The 14,913-nt window shown below is 47.4% G+C and overlaps 2 protein-coding genes across 16 annotated transcripts; one reads left to right on the top strand and one right to left on the bottom strand.

Moving 5' to 3' along the window:
• Positions 1-857: 857 nt before the first annotated feature.
• LOC101077050 (rho-related GTP-binding protein RhoB) lies at positions 858-2,866 on the bottom strand. Its single transcript, XM_011612227.2, has one exon. The coding sequence runs from the start codon at positions 2,654-2,656 to the stop codon at positions 2,066-2,068; it is 591 nt and encodes a 196-aa protein (XP_011610529.1). The 5' UTR covers positions 2,657-2,866; the 3' UTR covers positions 858-2,065.
• Positions 2,867-3,083: 217 nt separating this feature from the next.
• On the top strand, positions 3,084-14,816 carry pum2 (pumilio RNA-binding family member 2). 15 transcript variants are annotated; one of them, XM_011612237.2, is made up of 23 exons: positions 3,084-3,419; positions 4,622-4,961; positions 6,141-6,209; positions 6,674-6,779; positions 7,004-7,095; positions 7,175-7,341; positions 7,492-7,786; positions 7,877-7,970; positions 8,093-8,200; positions 8,302-8,447; positions 8,645-8,765; positions 8,861-9,001; positions 9,080-9,379; positions 9,457-9,684; positions 9,781-10,072; positions 10,150-10,279; positions 10,355-10,489; positions 10,604-10,741; positions 10,836-10,961; positions 11,234-11,305; positions 12,148-12,269; positions 12,369-12,561; positions 12,811-14,816. In XM_011612237.2, the coding sequence occupies exons 2-23, from the start codon at positions 4,635-4,637 to the stop codon at positions 12,940-12,942; spliced, it is 3,534 nt and encodes a 1,177-aa protein (XP_011610539.2). In that variant the 5' UTR covers positions 3,084-3,419; positions 4,622-4,634; the 3' UTR covers positions 12,943-14,816. The 15 variants fall into 15 exon arrangements, with proteins under 15 accessions (XP_011610539.2, XP_003971870.2, XP_011610534.2 ...); XM_003971821.3 differs by having other exon boundaries at positions 6,908-7,095; positions 9,805-10,072; XM_011612232.2 differs by having other exon boundaries at positions 6,908-7,095.
• Positions 14,817-14,913: the final 97 nt, after the last annotated feature.

Raw genomic sequence — 14,913 nt, 5'->3', positions numbered from 1 at the left:
CAATGAAAAAACTGAAAAACAAATTAAAGGAGGACAATGAGATATTAGGATGCACATAAAATAGGGGCTAAAAATACTCCTAGAAGGCCGTGAGTCATTTGTACCTTGATGTTTAAAAAAGGCAGATAAAAATAGATCGTGTGACACACAGATCTATTTTATCATGAAAGAGCAGATGTGAAACTGCTAAAATTGGACCCAGAGTGGGGGAAACTTTAAAATATCAACTATGAATAACAATATTACACCATGAAACCAAAGGAGGAGGTATCCAGGTTTGATTTCAACACACTAAGCTATATACTTACAATATCCTTATATTAAAGTGATAGCTATGTTATATTTATACAATAATCCATAAACTATCAACTAAATATAGCTGTAAAGACTTTCCCAGTTTAAAAACCTTGATTCCCACATGTGTAGCTATATTTTTAAAATGGAAATGTATCATTTTTGAAGTGAGGCTACACGTGACAAACCAAGTACATCCACGAGACAATGTCCATGTTTTTTTTAAAATAAACAATACCATAGTTTCTATCCAGTCAGTAACGTCCAGTTGTCCTGTGTTACAGAACTTTGTAACATGATCGCCTGTATTACAGGAGGCTCAGTCTGATTTTCTTTGTTACGAGAATGAAATGAATGAAAAAGTCCAGTAGTTTGAGGAGAAACGCGCAGATCTGGTCAGTGAAAATCATGACAGCACTGAAGCCCACGAAGGGGGCCGGGGTGGGAACACAACCGTACCGGACAAAGCATTCCTGTCCAGTACGTCAGCAGAAACAAAAACCCCCAGCAACGGAACTCGGGGTTGGAATGCGGCGCGGTTCACTTACAAAAGACACCATCCCTTTGAAAAACTTTCAGGTACCTTTAATATCAAACAGCGTAGAACCATAGGCAAGCAAAATGTAGCGTCTGTGTGTCACATGCTCGTCTCCCAGCACCCTCAGGACAGCAACGCACCGGTTCATTTGGCACAGTTCAAGCATGAGGCGGATCACAAGCACTGTTAGGAACGTTGCGTTGCTTTTACATTCAGCCACGACGGAAGACACGCCGATTCCGTCGAGCAGAGACCAAGAAAAGCTTCACACAGGTTTGCTCTTGTAGCATCAGAGTGTTTCGCAGTCACTTTTCGGTTCTGGCTTAATACAAGATTGTGCTCCATCTGAAATAAAACCAAAAGGTTAAAGACATATTTCACTGAGAAAGCATCCACATGCTCGACCAGCTCAGTATTCTCTCGTTAAGGAGGGATCTGCTTCGGGGCGGCTCCCAGAGTCTTTGAAATCAACCGAGATCTCATCTCTAATACATCAAAAAAAATAAAAAAGAGAGTCGGCTCAGCTGGCTCCTCTGCTGGTTATTTTCAGCACGCCAGGCATGTGTAACTGTTCAAATCCTCCATCCACGCGGCTGCAGAAACAACGCCGGGTGGGGAAAGAAATGTTTGATCAAGTGAGACCCGACAGAAAAGCGCAGTGGGCCCAAACCCATCGGCAAGACCGCTGGAGTCTGCTTAGATACCCGTCACTGTGGTGGCACAGACAGTTTCAGCTTTAACAACCCTGAAACTACTAAAGTGAAGTTGTTGTTTGAAATGTGACGAAAAAAACCTTCTAATAACTGTAATATTTATGTGCTTTAGAACCTCCCAAACCGTGTTCACAATAGAAAGTGTACATAAATAAACAGTGCAAATTTTTACGTTTTTTTTTTTTTAAAAAAAGAACAATCTTGGCAGTGATCTGTGCAAACATTTAAAACATATTTGAGCAACTGGAGTTGGCACAAACATGGGTTAAAAACAAAAGACAAAGGGATCCAGTGAAAAGCTGGATCTGTCCTCCCAAGCATCCACCAGTCAGGGGATCATGTGATCCACAGAATACTTTAGTCACACACCCGGGCTGGCACCGGCGTGTTCAAGACGACTTGTTTGCAGTCTCTGTCCGTCGGAACTCGTCTGGTTCCATGGGTGTATCCCCGAACACGCTCAGACAGTTCCCAGCAGGGGGGAGACGCCTGCGCTGCGCGCCATGACTCTCCGGTCCCTTCACATCAAAACACAGCATTTGTGACAGCCTTCCGATGGCGTCTTTCGCTTCTGCAGAGCTGCCCGCGTCGCGGTTTCGAACACCTCCCAGACACCCTCCTTAGTTTTGGCCGAGCACTCCAGATAGTCATAGGCGCCGATGCGCATGGCCATGGCCCGGCCATCTTCCGCCCGCACCGGCTCCAGCTTCAGACGAGACAACTCGTTCTTCACGTTCTCGTCGTTCCGGAGGTCCTTCTTGTTGGCCACCAGGATGATGGGGACGTTCGGGCAGAAGTGTTTGACTTCGGGGACCCACTTTTCGGGGATGTTCTCCAGAGAATCCGGACTGTCCACGGAGAAGCACATGAGGATGACGTCGGTGTCCGGGTAGGAGAGCGGCCGCAGCCGGTCGTAGTCCTCCTGCCCGGCCGTGTCCCACAAAGCCAGCTGGACCTGCTTGTTCTCCACCTCGATGTCCGCCACATACGTCTCGAAAACCGTCGGCACGTACACCTCGGGAAACTCGTCTTTGCTGAACACGATCAGCAGACACGTCTTCCCACATGCGCCGTCCCCCACCACCACAAGTTTCTTGCGTATGTCAGCCATCCTTTGTCTTCTCCCAAACTTTCATAAATGTCCCTTTAGAACCCTCAAATGTGCTCGCGGACGACGGAAAAGTCGCTCACCGACGGGCAAAAGAGTTACTCGGAGTCTGGTTCACGCCGAAAAGTCGCTGCGATCTCTTTATAAAGGACGGGCGGTCAACTAAATATAGCAATCCAATCGGAAATGGGGGGGTGAGATCACGGCTTTTGGAGGAGGATTCCATTGGATCGCGACGGGGATTCTGCCGGAGAGGAGGGTCAACGACCATGAGGACCCACCCGACCCAGAACCAGCCCCAAACCAACCACATGTATCAGCATAATGACGAAAACCGGTGCAACAATTTATTTTCCAATTCACACCTCGTGCGGCTTCCGCTGAATTCGCCTTCCTACACACGCGCGCGCACAGTCGATCAAAGAGGCGTATTTGGACACATTAAATCTCCCCAAACGATCGCGATAATAACCCGGAATAAATAATCCCAGCCTCTCAAAACAAGTTATTGTTGATTTTTTTTTTTTTTTTAACCTCCGCCCGTTGGAACGCGCCCGGGTCGCGGAGGCGAACCATCCCTGAGACAGTCGGACGCGCGTCTACGTAATTTACGCTATTTGCGGGGAGGGGGCACTGGCGCAGGCGAACTCTTAGCTGCGACTATCAAGGCGCTGCTAAATCAGCGCTCTCTCCCAGGAAACACAACAATATCCAGCCGGACGGACGCGGTGCAGCCTGCATCGACCCTCTCTCCACACGACGACGCGTGAGTATCTCCCCGGGGCGTCCGCCTCGGAGCCGACGGCGTGCGGATCGGCGGACTTCAACGCCGCGGTTTGAGCGTTTCCCCCTTTTGTTTAGCGGTTAAGGCCCCTGTGTTTGGGACTTGAAGGGGGGGCCATGTTGTTTAGCCGCTGACTGCTTTGGTCGATGTTTTAGCACACAGCAGCGACCTGGCAATTAGCGCTTGCTAGCTTTCGTGTCGGCTAATTTGCAGCGTTTCGCGTTGGACGAGTTTCCCGTTTCGAGAGATGCACGCACATATTTCTCCCGTGTAACCAGGCTGGCCGCTCCCTTTACCTGAAATAACGACAGGTAGCAGCAGGGGGAAAACTACCTTTTATGTGCAGCGTCGGCAACCAGCAATACCCGCACCGGGCCTGCTAGGGTTAGCATTAGCTAGTTAGCGCGAGTTGCTAACGCGAACCGGAGTCAATTACGTTTACAAGCCGCCGCGAAACCCTTCAGACTCATTATCCCCCCCACCCCCCCAAATCCACTTTAATTTGCAGATTTCCTGTTGCATCCATTGAGATTTAAGAACCTATCGTGAGATAAAGGCTACAGAGTTGGTTTTCTAGCGCCGAAGCTGCTGGCCGGGTTAGCTAGACAGCTTGTTAAAGATCTTCGTGTGAGTTTCCCAGATATTTACGATTGTTTTTTTTTTGTATTACAGTGGATTAATAGCGCATCCAATTTTCCCCGGAATACCTTTTTTGTTATCGGAGGCGTGCGGTATGTCTTTGTTAGGAAAACGAATGTTCTGAAGCCGTATCACCATCGGTGTTTTCCTGCTATCACTATATGGGCAGCGACCATAATAATTTGCATTATTAACTTGGCAAGTTATCAAAAATTGTACTACCTATTTCGATACTATGTGTGTGCTTTAAACACTAAACGTGTAGAATAGTGAAATTGTGAAATTGACGCCGTTGTAATTTTTAGGTCGAGCAAACAGTCATAAATCGATGTTCGGTGGAAGGTTCCGGTGGATAAAAGCATAGTAAATCCGAATCATTCAAACTGTCTGGCGTGGGAGAATTTATTTCACTTTATTTGCCAGTCATAGCCACAATCCTGAATATTTTCCCATACACATGTGAATGGCATGAACTAACTGCACACCAGAGCCTGTCTGCTCCTGATGGTGATGAATTATCCGTCATTATTCCCTGTTTCTGTTAGGCTTTTCCGTGGAATGAGCATTCCATGCAGCATCCTAGGTATGAATGACGTGACCTGGCAGGAGACAAGAGGCGGGATGCTGCATGCAAACGGAGCTCCTGAGACCGGAGGCGTCCGGGTTCACGGGGTAGCTGGACAGTCTCCGGGGGTTCCTCATTTACAGGGAATGGACCGGGTCGTCAACCCCACCCCCGGAACGCCGCAGCCGCCGCTGAGCGGCCGATCTCAGGATGATGCCACGGTGGGATACTTCTTTCAAAGGCAGCCTGGGGAGCAGCTCGGAGGGTGCACACCCAGCAAGCACCGCTGGCCGACTGGAGACGCCAATCACGTCGATCAGGTGATCAGTGATCCCGAGAGATCCGTTATTGTAGCCACGCTCATCCGTTCCAGCCGCATTACGGGGCTCAAAAAATAAATATGGAGACTTGCGTTTATTTGATTTAGATCTTTTTATTGGATAAGCTCTCACGTCCTGTCAGTAATGTTGCTCTTGGCCAGTTCAGCCCCGTGTTTGTATGTTCCAGTGCGCGGTAAACACGCGGTCGGGTGTTTAATTATTTGGACATTGGCATTTCTCTTGGACATACGCCACCAGATGAGAGCGGGAGACTTTGGCACCCATCATGGTGGGTTTTGTGCCAAACGCCTCATATTCTTTTTTTTTTTTTTTTTTTTTTTTTGCTGGGCTTAGATGTGTTAAGACAGAACTGACAAATGTCCGCAGTTAAATCGGGTCCCTGCAGCATCGGGGTGGCCTGAGCTGAGCACAGACTCTCTCATTCAGAAACAGTCACTCGGCTCCTCAAACACGTTCTGGTGACGGTTCAGATGGGAATTGAAGCCCGCGCGGCGTATTTCCCTGTACCGCAACACTGCCGCCGCCATGTTTGACACACGCGTGCTTGGATTTGGATCGTGGTTTGATTTTTGTCCAAAAGGCTTTTCAATGTAAGCGTCCAGATGCTTTGAACCATTGGGGTCACTCATATGCTGCGTTTGAGTTATTGCCTCTGTGTGTTGCCTCGTTCCAACTGCCGCGCCGCCTCTGAACATGTGCAGCACATGCAGCCCAGATTGTCGACTGCTGTTGTCGTTTTTCTGTGCACGTAATGCCACACGTGAGCGAACCTTCCGTAAACCTGCTGTAGCTACAGCGACGGCGCAGAGATGCTGTTGAAAAGGCTTCCAAATGCAGTGCAGATTTGTCTGTATTGTCATTTTCCACCTTACGCGGGGATCACATGCAACTTCCTGGATTACATTTCCATTTTGCTGTTACCGGGAGCAACACACCCATCTCACCTAACCAGTATATCTTTCAGAAGTGTACCTGAAAGAGGGTAATATTTGACTAGCATGCGCGACATGTTTTCATTAGCTTTATTGTTACAATAGTAACATAAGAAGAAGGAAGAATTGATAAGAACTGAGTGGATCATTAATGCAAAATAGACCTCATTATAATTTCATGTTTTCGGTTTCTAATCTCTTTTTTTTTGTGTGTGTTTTATTTCAGCTCCGGGCTGTTGATGAGATGAACTACGACTTCCAGGCCCTGGCTCTGGAATCAAGAGGAATGGGAGAGGTGAGGGACATCAGCGCTTCTCTGTGAAGTTCACCAGTCCGTCGAGGCTCAAGAGAATTTCTTTACTTTTCTTGTTCATAATAATCAGCCTCGGCTCAATGATAAGTAAATGTAGTTAGGACATATTCACACCTGCAGGGATTGGGGCAAAACTGCACATTTCTTTTCTGTTTTGGAGCTTAGACTCTTGTAAATGAAAATCCAGCAGGCTCATTTACAGCGTGGCGTTAATTTACAGTTAACTGGAAGAGCCAAATATAATTTGGAGGTTTCTGTTGATGATGAAAAGGAAAAGTGTGAGGAGTGAGAATGGGTTGAAATCAGGCTGTTGTTAGAGCTGCACTAGCTTCCTGCTTTAGGTAGGTTTGATTTGTCAGGATCCTTTAGTTGTTTTTGTTCAGTGATTCTCAGACGTAGATCAAATGATCTCAACACAGGTTTAATTATTCCTTTTGTGTTAATAGCTTCTGCCAGCCAAAAAACTGTGGGACTCGGATGAGTTGGCCAAGGATGGAAGAAAAGGGATGCTCCTGGGGGAGGAGTGGAGGGAGAATGCATGGGGATCATCTCGTGAGTGTCTCTCGCATCCTTGTGGATCATACTTTTATACAGATCTCAGTAGGGTTCTTTTCTTTCTTAACGTAGCCACAGTTAAGGTACACAGCTACTTAGATATTTGATGGCAGCTTTTCATTCAGATCATTCAGTGTCTCAGCCAATCATGGTGCAGCGGCGACCAGGCCAGAGTTTCCATGGGAATGGTGATGCCAATTCTGTGCTTTCACCTCGCTCAGAAGGTGGAGGCCTGGGGGTGAGCATGGTGGAGTACGTGCTGAGCTCTTCGCCTGGCGACAAGATGGACGGGCGCTACAGGAACGGCGGCTACGTAAGTGTATCCTGGTTTTAAGGAATTCTTGCTGTTCTTAATGGTGGAATATAGTCTGACCTCATGCTTGTGTATACAGGGCACGGGAGATGGTGCCCCAGACGGGAGAGAAAAGAGTGACGCCCAAGAAAAGGTTTCTCCCTTTGAAGAAGACAAGAACCAGGAGGTTGGCGAGGAGAACGACCCTGCTAAAGCCAACGGGAGAGGCCTCCTGAACGGGATGGACAGAGACTGCAAGGATTTCAAGTAGGCAGCCTTTAAACTATGTTTTATGTGTTCCGGAATGGTTTTAGTTGTATTTATTGAACGTTGTGGAGTATCGGTGGCGTTCTCAGTGAAGATGAGGCAAAACTTCCGAGTTCTGCTTGACGGTCTTAAACCTGTTTGTTCTTCCAGCCCAACCCCTGGAAGTCGTCAGGCTTCTCCCACTGAAGCCGTGGAGCGGATGGGCCCCAGCCAGTCTGGGCTGGAAATGATGGTTCAGCACCACCCTCACGTGCTTCAACAACACAACCACACCCAAAACAAACCGCCGGCTGAGGACTTCCAGAATCAGGAGGCCCAGAACATGGGCGGTCTAGAGCAGCAGGCCGGTGTGGAGTCCCTCCAGTTCGACTACGCTGGGAACCAGATTCAGGTGGATTCCTCAGGGGCTGCAGTAGGATTGTTTGACTACAGCTCCCAGCAGCAGGTTTGTTAAAAGTCAAAACAGATGTCATATATTTCCTTTTTTTTTTTTTTTTGCTGTTTGTGTGATATGTTGATGTGTTTCCCTCTCTAGTTGTTCCAGAGGTCCAATCCTCTGACTGTCCAACAGCTCACTGCAGCTCAGCAGCAACAGTACGCCTTGGCTGCAGCCCAGCAGCAGCATCTTGGTAAGATCTCAAACTATCTGGTTTTATGTAACGTTCTAAACTGGCATTTGTTCCCCATTTGAACAATATTATGCATAATTAGCTATGTAATGGCCAACGTTCCTGTTCCTCCACTCACACAGCTGGCCTTGCTCCTGCATTTGTGCCAAACCCTTACATCATTAATGCAGCCCCCCCTGGAACCGATCCCTACACGGCCGCTGGGCTGGCGGCAGCGGCCACGCTTGCAGGTGTGCACAAAACGGATGCTTGTATACGTCATTTTTTTGGGCCGTGTGTAAACAGGACTCGCCATCCGCCACGCATATAAAACGTGAAACTGTTTCCTCAGGACCCACAGTGGTTCCGCCGCAGTACTACGGAGTTCCCTGGGGCGTTTACCCAGCCAATCTTTTCCAGCAACAGCCCGCATCATCTGCTAGTCACTCAGCCAGTCAGCAAGCATCCAATCAGGGACCAGGGCCAGGCCAGCCACAGGTAGGAGCTCCTGAAGTTTATCTGAAAGGTGCAGCTGATGGATGTGACTTAGTTGGCGACTGTTTGGAATTCAATCAAATCCAATCCACACAGACCTGCTAATGTAGCTCCTTTTCTTTTTCTTAAACAACCAGCCAAATGTGTTGAACTGTAACGTTTTTGATGCATCAACGCTCATTTTCCCTTCTGTCTTTCAGGTGATGCGCACAGGAACGAACCAGCGACCTCTGACTCCTGGGCAAGGACAACAGAGCCAGCAAGAATCACTAGCTGCAGCGGCGGCTGCTAATCCAGCTTTAGCATACACAGGAATGCCTGGTTGGTGTCAGTCATACAGTTTGTGTCTTATCAGTGTATACGTGATTTAGGATATTATCCGTGGCTCTTTTTAATACATATTTTTACCTCCTAAGGTTATCAGGTTCTGGCTCCTGCTGCCTATTATGACCAGACTGGTGCTCTGGTTATGGGTCCAGGTGCGAGAACAGGTCTGGGCGGGCCAGTACGTCTCGTCCAGACCCCTCTCCTTATAAACCCCGCAGCAGCACAAGCTGGTAAGCACTACATCAACTTTACATTAAATACAGCGATGTTGACGTATTTATATTTGTTGGCGCCACCGTCTCCTTTAGCCGCTGCAGTGTCAGCATCCGGCTCCGGTAACAACATGTCTGGTCCTGCCAACGGGCTTTACCGTTCAATGCCGCAACCTCAACCCCAGCCGCAGCAGCAGCAGGCCCCCCCACCGAGCAGCGGCCTGCCCTCCAGCTCTTTTTACGGCTCTGGATCAGTCCCCAACACGTCTCAGAGCAGCTCCCTTTTCTCGCATACATCTGCTGCACCACCTCCAAGCTCCTCCCTGGGCTTCAGCAGCACCGGCGGCTCCCTCGGCGTGGGACTGGGCTCGGCTCTGGGAGGCTTCGGATCTTCTGGTTAGTGCTGCACGCAAGGACACCAAAACTTGACTCTGTATGTATTTTGAATGTTCTATTTTCTATATTTTTCACAGTATCCAGCTCTACCAGTAGCAGCATATCTCGCAGAGACTCACTGTTGGCCAGTTCGGACTTATACAAGCGTGGAGGCAGCAGTTTAACTCCCATCGGACAGCCCTTTTACAACAGCCTTGGTTATTCCTCTTCACCCAGCCCCATCGGCCTCACACCGGGTCACTCTCCTCTTACTCCTCCACCGTCCCTGCCCTCCTCTCACGGCTCGTCTTCCAGCCTTCACCTCGGTAAATCCAGCAGTCACGAGCTCTTCCTAACACTTATTGTGCTGCAGTTGATTCAATTTTGATGTGTATTGCACTTACTTTTCCTTGCACCAACAGCGTTTGGTCGTTCTGTGAACCCAGGTGGATTAACGAATGGCAGCGGCCGTTTCATTTCCGCGGCGCCTGGAGCCGAGGCCAAGTACCGAAACACCGGCGGCACCTCCAGCCTCTTCAATTCCAGCAGCCAGCTGTTCCCGCCTTCTCGGCCGCGCTACAGCCGTTCAGACGTCATGCCGTCCGGACGCAGCCGGCTCCTGGAAGACTTCAGAAACAACCGCTTCCCGAACCTTCAACTCCGCGACCTCCCGGGACACATGGTGGAGTTCTCTCAAGACCAGCACGGGTCCAGGTGAGTAAGATGGGCTCTCTGGTAGAAATGGCGTCTGTTTGGTCTGTCAATAATCCTTCCGACGCCTCCCTGTCTAGATTTATTCAGCAGAAGTTGGAGAGGGCCACGCCTGCCGAGAGGCAGATGGTGTTTGGTGAGATTCTGCAAGCCGCCTACCAACTGATGACTGACGTATTTGGGAATTACGTCATCCAGAAGTTTTTTGAGGTTAGGACTTTCACTTCGGTGGTTGAGTCAGTTTTGTCCGAGGTCTTGGTTCTGAGTCTGCGTTGTGTTGTGCAGTTTGGAAGCGCAGACCAGAAGCTGGCCTTGGCAACACGCATCCGTGGGCACGTGCTCCCTCTAGCTCTGCAGATGTACGGCTGCCGAGTCATTCAGAAAGCCTTGGAATCGATCTCCTCAGACCAGCAGGTAATTGTAAGTGAGATTTCCATTCGTTTTAATGGTTTAAGCCATTACTGCGTCACAGTTGATCTCCTCGTCCACTTTAGCAGCGCGGTAATGTCGGCCCACTTGTTTTATGCACTTCAGAGCGACATTGTCCGCGAGCTCGACGGCCACGTTTTGAAGTGCGTGAAGGACCAGAATGGAAACCACGTGGTACAGAAGTGCATCGAGTGCGTCCAACCTCAGGCCCTTCAGTTCATTATCGATGCCTTCAAAGGACAGGTAAGATAAATGTCTTTTGTTTTCATTAAAGAAAGGTGAATTTCACAAAGTCGTTCCTCCCCTGCAGTCCTCAACCTTTTTTCTTATTTCTTAGGTGTTTGTGCTCTCCACACACCCTTATGGCTGCAGAGTTATCCAGAGGATTTTGGAGCACTGCACCCAGGAGCAAACTCTGCCCATCCTGGAAGAGCTGCATCAGCACTCTGAACAGTTGGGCCAGGTGAGCGCATCTGTTTCAAGCTGTCGGGTTTATTTTTAATCCCACGTTGTTTACAGATGTGGTGCGCTCTGTCGGCTAGATGACCGCTGTGTTCGTTAGCATGTTTCCCTCCATATATGAGCATTTCATGTTTTCATTGTTACGTTTCTTTGTGGTCTGCTAAATCTTAAGTGCAATGTGATGTGTTAGCTGTCATTACATGTTGGTTTTTTTTTTTGTTTTTTTTGTTCCTAATTAAACAACCACCCTGCCACCTCACTTATTTCATCTAGAAATTTCAAGGCGTATCATTGGAGATGACACCCAAAACATATTATACAGTCTCCCGTGATGCACTGTTCAAGGTCAGAGCAACTTGCGTCTCTCACGGATGCCCCTTTACTCGCTTCCTCTTTCCCCTTTTCTCTTCTTTTGTGAAAACTCTGCTTTAACTTCTAGATAGTTCCCAGCCTTCCGGCTTCTGCAGGCCTTCCTCTAACCCATTAAGCCACCTTTTCACCTCCCCCCACCTGCTTTGTGCCACTGAGGATTCCCCAGAATCGCGCTTCCTCACTGTGTGACCATCCATCTCTTTGGCTCCAGTATTTCTTGATCAATCAGTTTTGGGTTTTTTTTGGGTTCCAGCATAATGTCACTTGAATTGTTTGGTAAAACATCCCTAAAAGTAATCGTATGTCAGTTAAGCTATTCAATCCTTTCCAGTTTGAAGATAAAAGAAAATTAAACCTGTTTTTTTACAAACTGATTGACAGAAAATGGATTTTTTTGCCAAAATTAAAGGTGGAGGTCAAATAGCCTTGCAGCAAATCACTGAATTGACTAAAATGCAGATGTGTAATTCATTGCTTGGCCAAGTGAAATCTTGTCTCCATGAGTTGTCTCTAAAATGACACCCGTAACTGTCTATCACCCGTTTCTGAAGGGGCAAAGATGCTGCTGGTTCTGTGATCTGGTAAGCTTCACGTCTGACCAGCAGCATCTCTTTTGTCTGACCTTCTGCAGTGATGACGTAAGGGTATTTGTTGAAACACGAATGGGGGTGTCACTCACTCTACCTATCATCATATAGATGCATGTTTATCGGACACCATTATAATCAGCGGTGACAGTTAGTGCATGAGAATCAGAAAAGGCGCCGCAGATCTTCTGTGGTCATCAGCTTTGACCCCTCTGCTGCCCCCTGCAGGATCAATATGGCAACTACGTGATTCAGCATGTGTTGGAACACGGAAGACCAGAGGATAAAAGCAAAATAGTGGCAGAGGTCCGCGGAAAGGTTCTTGTCCTCAGCCAGCACAAATTTGCAAGGTAAGCTGGTCATGATGTTGCCGCAGCTGTTGGTTGATTAAATTGCGAACACGACGCTAACGTACAACATCGCGCTGATGAGTTTTTTCCCTCCCCCAGTAACGTTGTGGAAAAGTGTGTGATCCATTCGTCCCGGGCCGAGAGAGCTCTGCTCATAGACGAGGTGTGCTGCCAGAAAGACGGGCCCCACAGCGCCCTGTACACCATGATGAAGGACCAGTACGCCAACTACGTCGTCCAAAGAATGATCGACATGGCCGAACCAGCGCAGCGTAAAATCATCATGCACAAGGTGGGTGAGGGCAGTTCAGGAGCGTTACGCGAGACGGGTGGCGTTAGGGTCGTCACGCCAACGTGTGCTTCAAGGGATCGGATGCAATTGTTGACTGGACCATTTTAAAGACCGTTTATGCCGTAATGATTTGATCAATTCCCTCGTAATTATGCCACTGTAATCGTTAAAGCTCGGATTGTTTTGGAATATTTGCTTATTGATTGATCGTTTGTGCTTTGGTGACCGTCCCTGCCCTCTGGTCCTCAGATCCGGCCTCACATCGCCACTTTGCGCAAGTACACTTACGGCAAACACATCTTGGCCAAGCTAGAGAAATACTACATGAAGAGCGGCTCCGAACTGGGCCCGATTGGCGGCCCCACAAACGGCCTCCTGTAATCAGATTTGCAGCCCAGGTCCTGTGAGGAAGCATGTGAGTAGGACCCTCAACCCCCCCTCCCTATGAAAGATGCTCTAGAGCCATAGGGACGCCCTCTCGTCATCTTGGGGAATCACCAAAAACAAGAGACAAATCGACTTCAACTGAGAATGCTGTGAGAACGGCCCCCCGCCGGTGTGGCCCCACATCAGGCAGAGGGTCCCCCCTCTCCCCACATACCGGGTGAAGCACAAACCCATTGTTAATGATGTAATTGATGTATTTGACTGGTTTTCATATTATCTTGTACATTAATTTTTTTTTTACCTTGTAAATTCTCTGTAGAAAAAAAAAAAAAAAGCTTACACACATTTGCTGAAATTTACGATTCCTACAGGTAACACCAGCAAATGATTTTATAAGGCTGAACTAAGTGATCCTTTAAAAGAATTCTTTGTTTTGTAACCAGACTTTTTGTCTAATTGAGCCTGAGGGGGGTTGAATATTTTATATTATTCCATGAACAGTAAATGTTTTCCCATGCCAAAGCGCTCAATGGATTAGTTTGAACTAGTACTACGTAGTACTGATGGATGTTATCCAGTCCGTCCCCAGGTCAGTACTACGCATCACGTGCCACAGACTCCCAGAGGTCCTCGTGACCACTTTGAACTAGGATTTTTAGCGCGCCAGGCTTCATTTTGCGGTAGTGTTTCTTGCCTTGGTACTAATTACTTAATAATGGAGACCGACCAACCTGAGCTGCTATATCTCCTGAGCTTTCCTTTCCCTCATCAAGCTAATTGGGGGTCTCCCACAGGAAGAATTAGCTCCCGTTAACTTGATGCGGAGCGTGTGCTTTGGTTGTACAGCATAGTGGGGATGGGAGTGGGCTATGTGTCGGCATGCTGTGACGGGATTTTAATCCTTCAGATGATCAGATTTTTTTTCTTTAACATGTTTTGTGTAGCATTCTTATGTCTGTAGTTTGAGATGAACACTGCCTAGAAAACGGTATCTTTCTGTACTAAATAATCATCTCTTAGAAGTAGATTAGGCTTTCTTTTTTTTTTTTCCCCCGTAAGAGTCAAATTGTTGCTTTTGGATATCGGAGCCTCGGAAGAAGCCGTGGAAAGCTAAGCGTCTGACCCGGACCGCTCGTGATGATGGCTTCTTTTGCTTCATATGGATAATTGTAGAATACGTGTAGTATATGTGCAGTTAAGTGTAAGATTATTAGTTCAATGAAAACATGTCTAGTTGTGGTGTTTGACGGGCCTTGCTCTAAATTTGTAGTGTTGCTTTTATTTCGTCTGTACAGTTGTACATTTGTAAACGTTTATGCTGTAAATGGGATGTCTTTTACACTTTCTTGGGGGGGAGATAAGGCAAAAATATTCATTTTGATGTGTGTATATTCATCACTCCTTTCCCCTTGAACATAATGTATACAGTTTTATTTGATTGTGTTATTTTAAAGAGTTTATGGCTCCACAATCCGGCGCGGTTTACTTTGTTTTTAATTCTGAAAGGCCTGCCTCTGCTCAAACTGGAGCTGTAACCTCCACTGATGTGACAGTTTCAAATCTAACAACACTCGACTCAGATCTGAGGCTGCTTGCAGTCCTCGCCGCTACAACGGGATCTCCACAGGATTTGACAATTATTTTTGTACAGAAGAGTGCTGTATTTTAGAACAGCTAACACCTTGTAAGCAAAAGTAATGTAAAATATTGTCAATTATATAAATATGAACATATGAGTTTTGTCACACTGTCAAAGTCATGTACATTTTCAGGTGGCCTTATGTACATTTCCAAATGTTAGATGAAGAAAAACTCCTTTTTGGAAGCAGAATTGTGACTATGTATGATTAAACTGTTCTAACATTTAACTGGTGCTTGAGTTTTTGTATTTGTGGATGTATTTCTTCACATTTGTGCAGGGTTGGGGTCCGAAAGTGACCTTTTCCATCCCACATTATAAATGTT

Source organism: Takifugu rubripes, chromosome 16 (genome assembly GCF_901000725.2).
Source record: "Takifugu rubripes chromosome 16, fTakRub1.2, whole genome shotgun sequence".
Taxonomy (NCBI): domain Eukaryota; kingdom Metazoa; phylum Chordata; class Actinopteri; order Tetraodontiformes; family Tetraodontidae; genus Takifugu; species Takifugu rubripes.
This window is presented reverse-complemented; position numbering and strand designations above follow the sequence as displayed.

Excerpts from the sequence above, each read along its gene's own strand:
- LOC101077050 (XM_011612227.2), bottom strand. The coding sequence starts at position 2,656 with ATGGCTGACATACGCAAGAAACTTGTGGTGGTGGGGGACGGCGCATGT.
- pum2 (XM_011612228.2), top strand. The coding sequence starts at position 4,635 with ATGAGCATTCCATGCAGCATCCTAGGTATGAATGACGTGACCTGGCAG. Across the intron at positions 4,962-6,140 it reads ACGCCAATCACGTCGATCAG|CTCCGGGCTGTTGATGAGAT; the intron begins GTGATCAGTGAT and ends GTTTTATTTCAG. Across the intron at positions 8,448-8,644 it reads CAGGGCCAGGCCAGCCACAG|GTGATGCGCACAGGAACGAA; the intron begins GTAGGAGCTCCT and ends TCTGTCTTTCAG.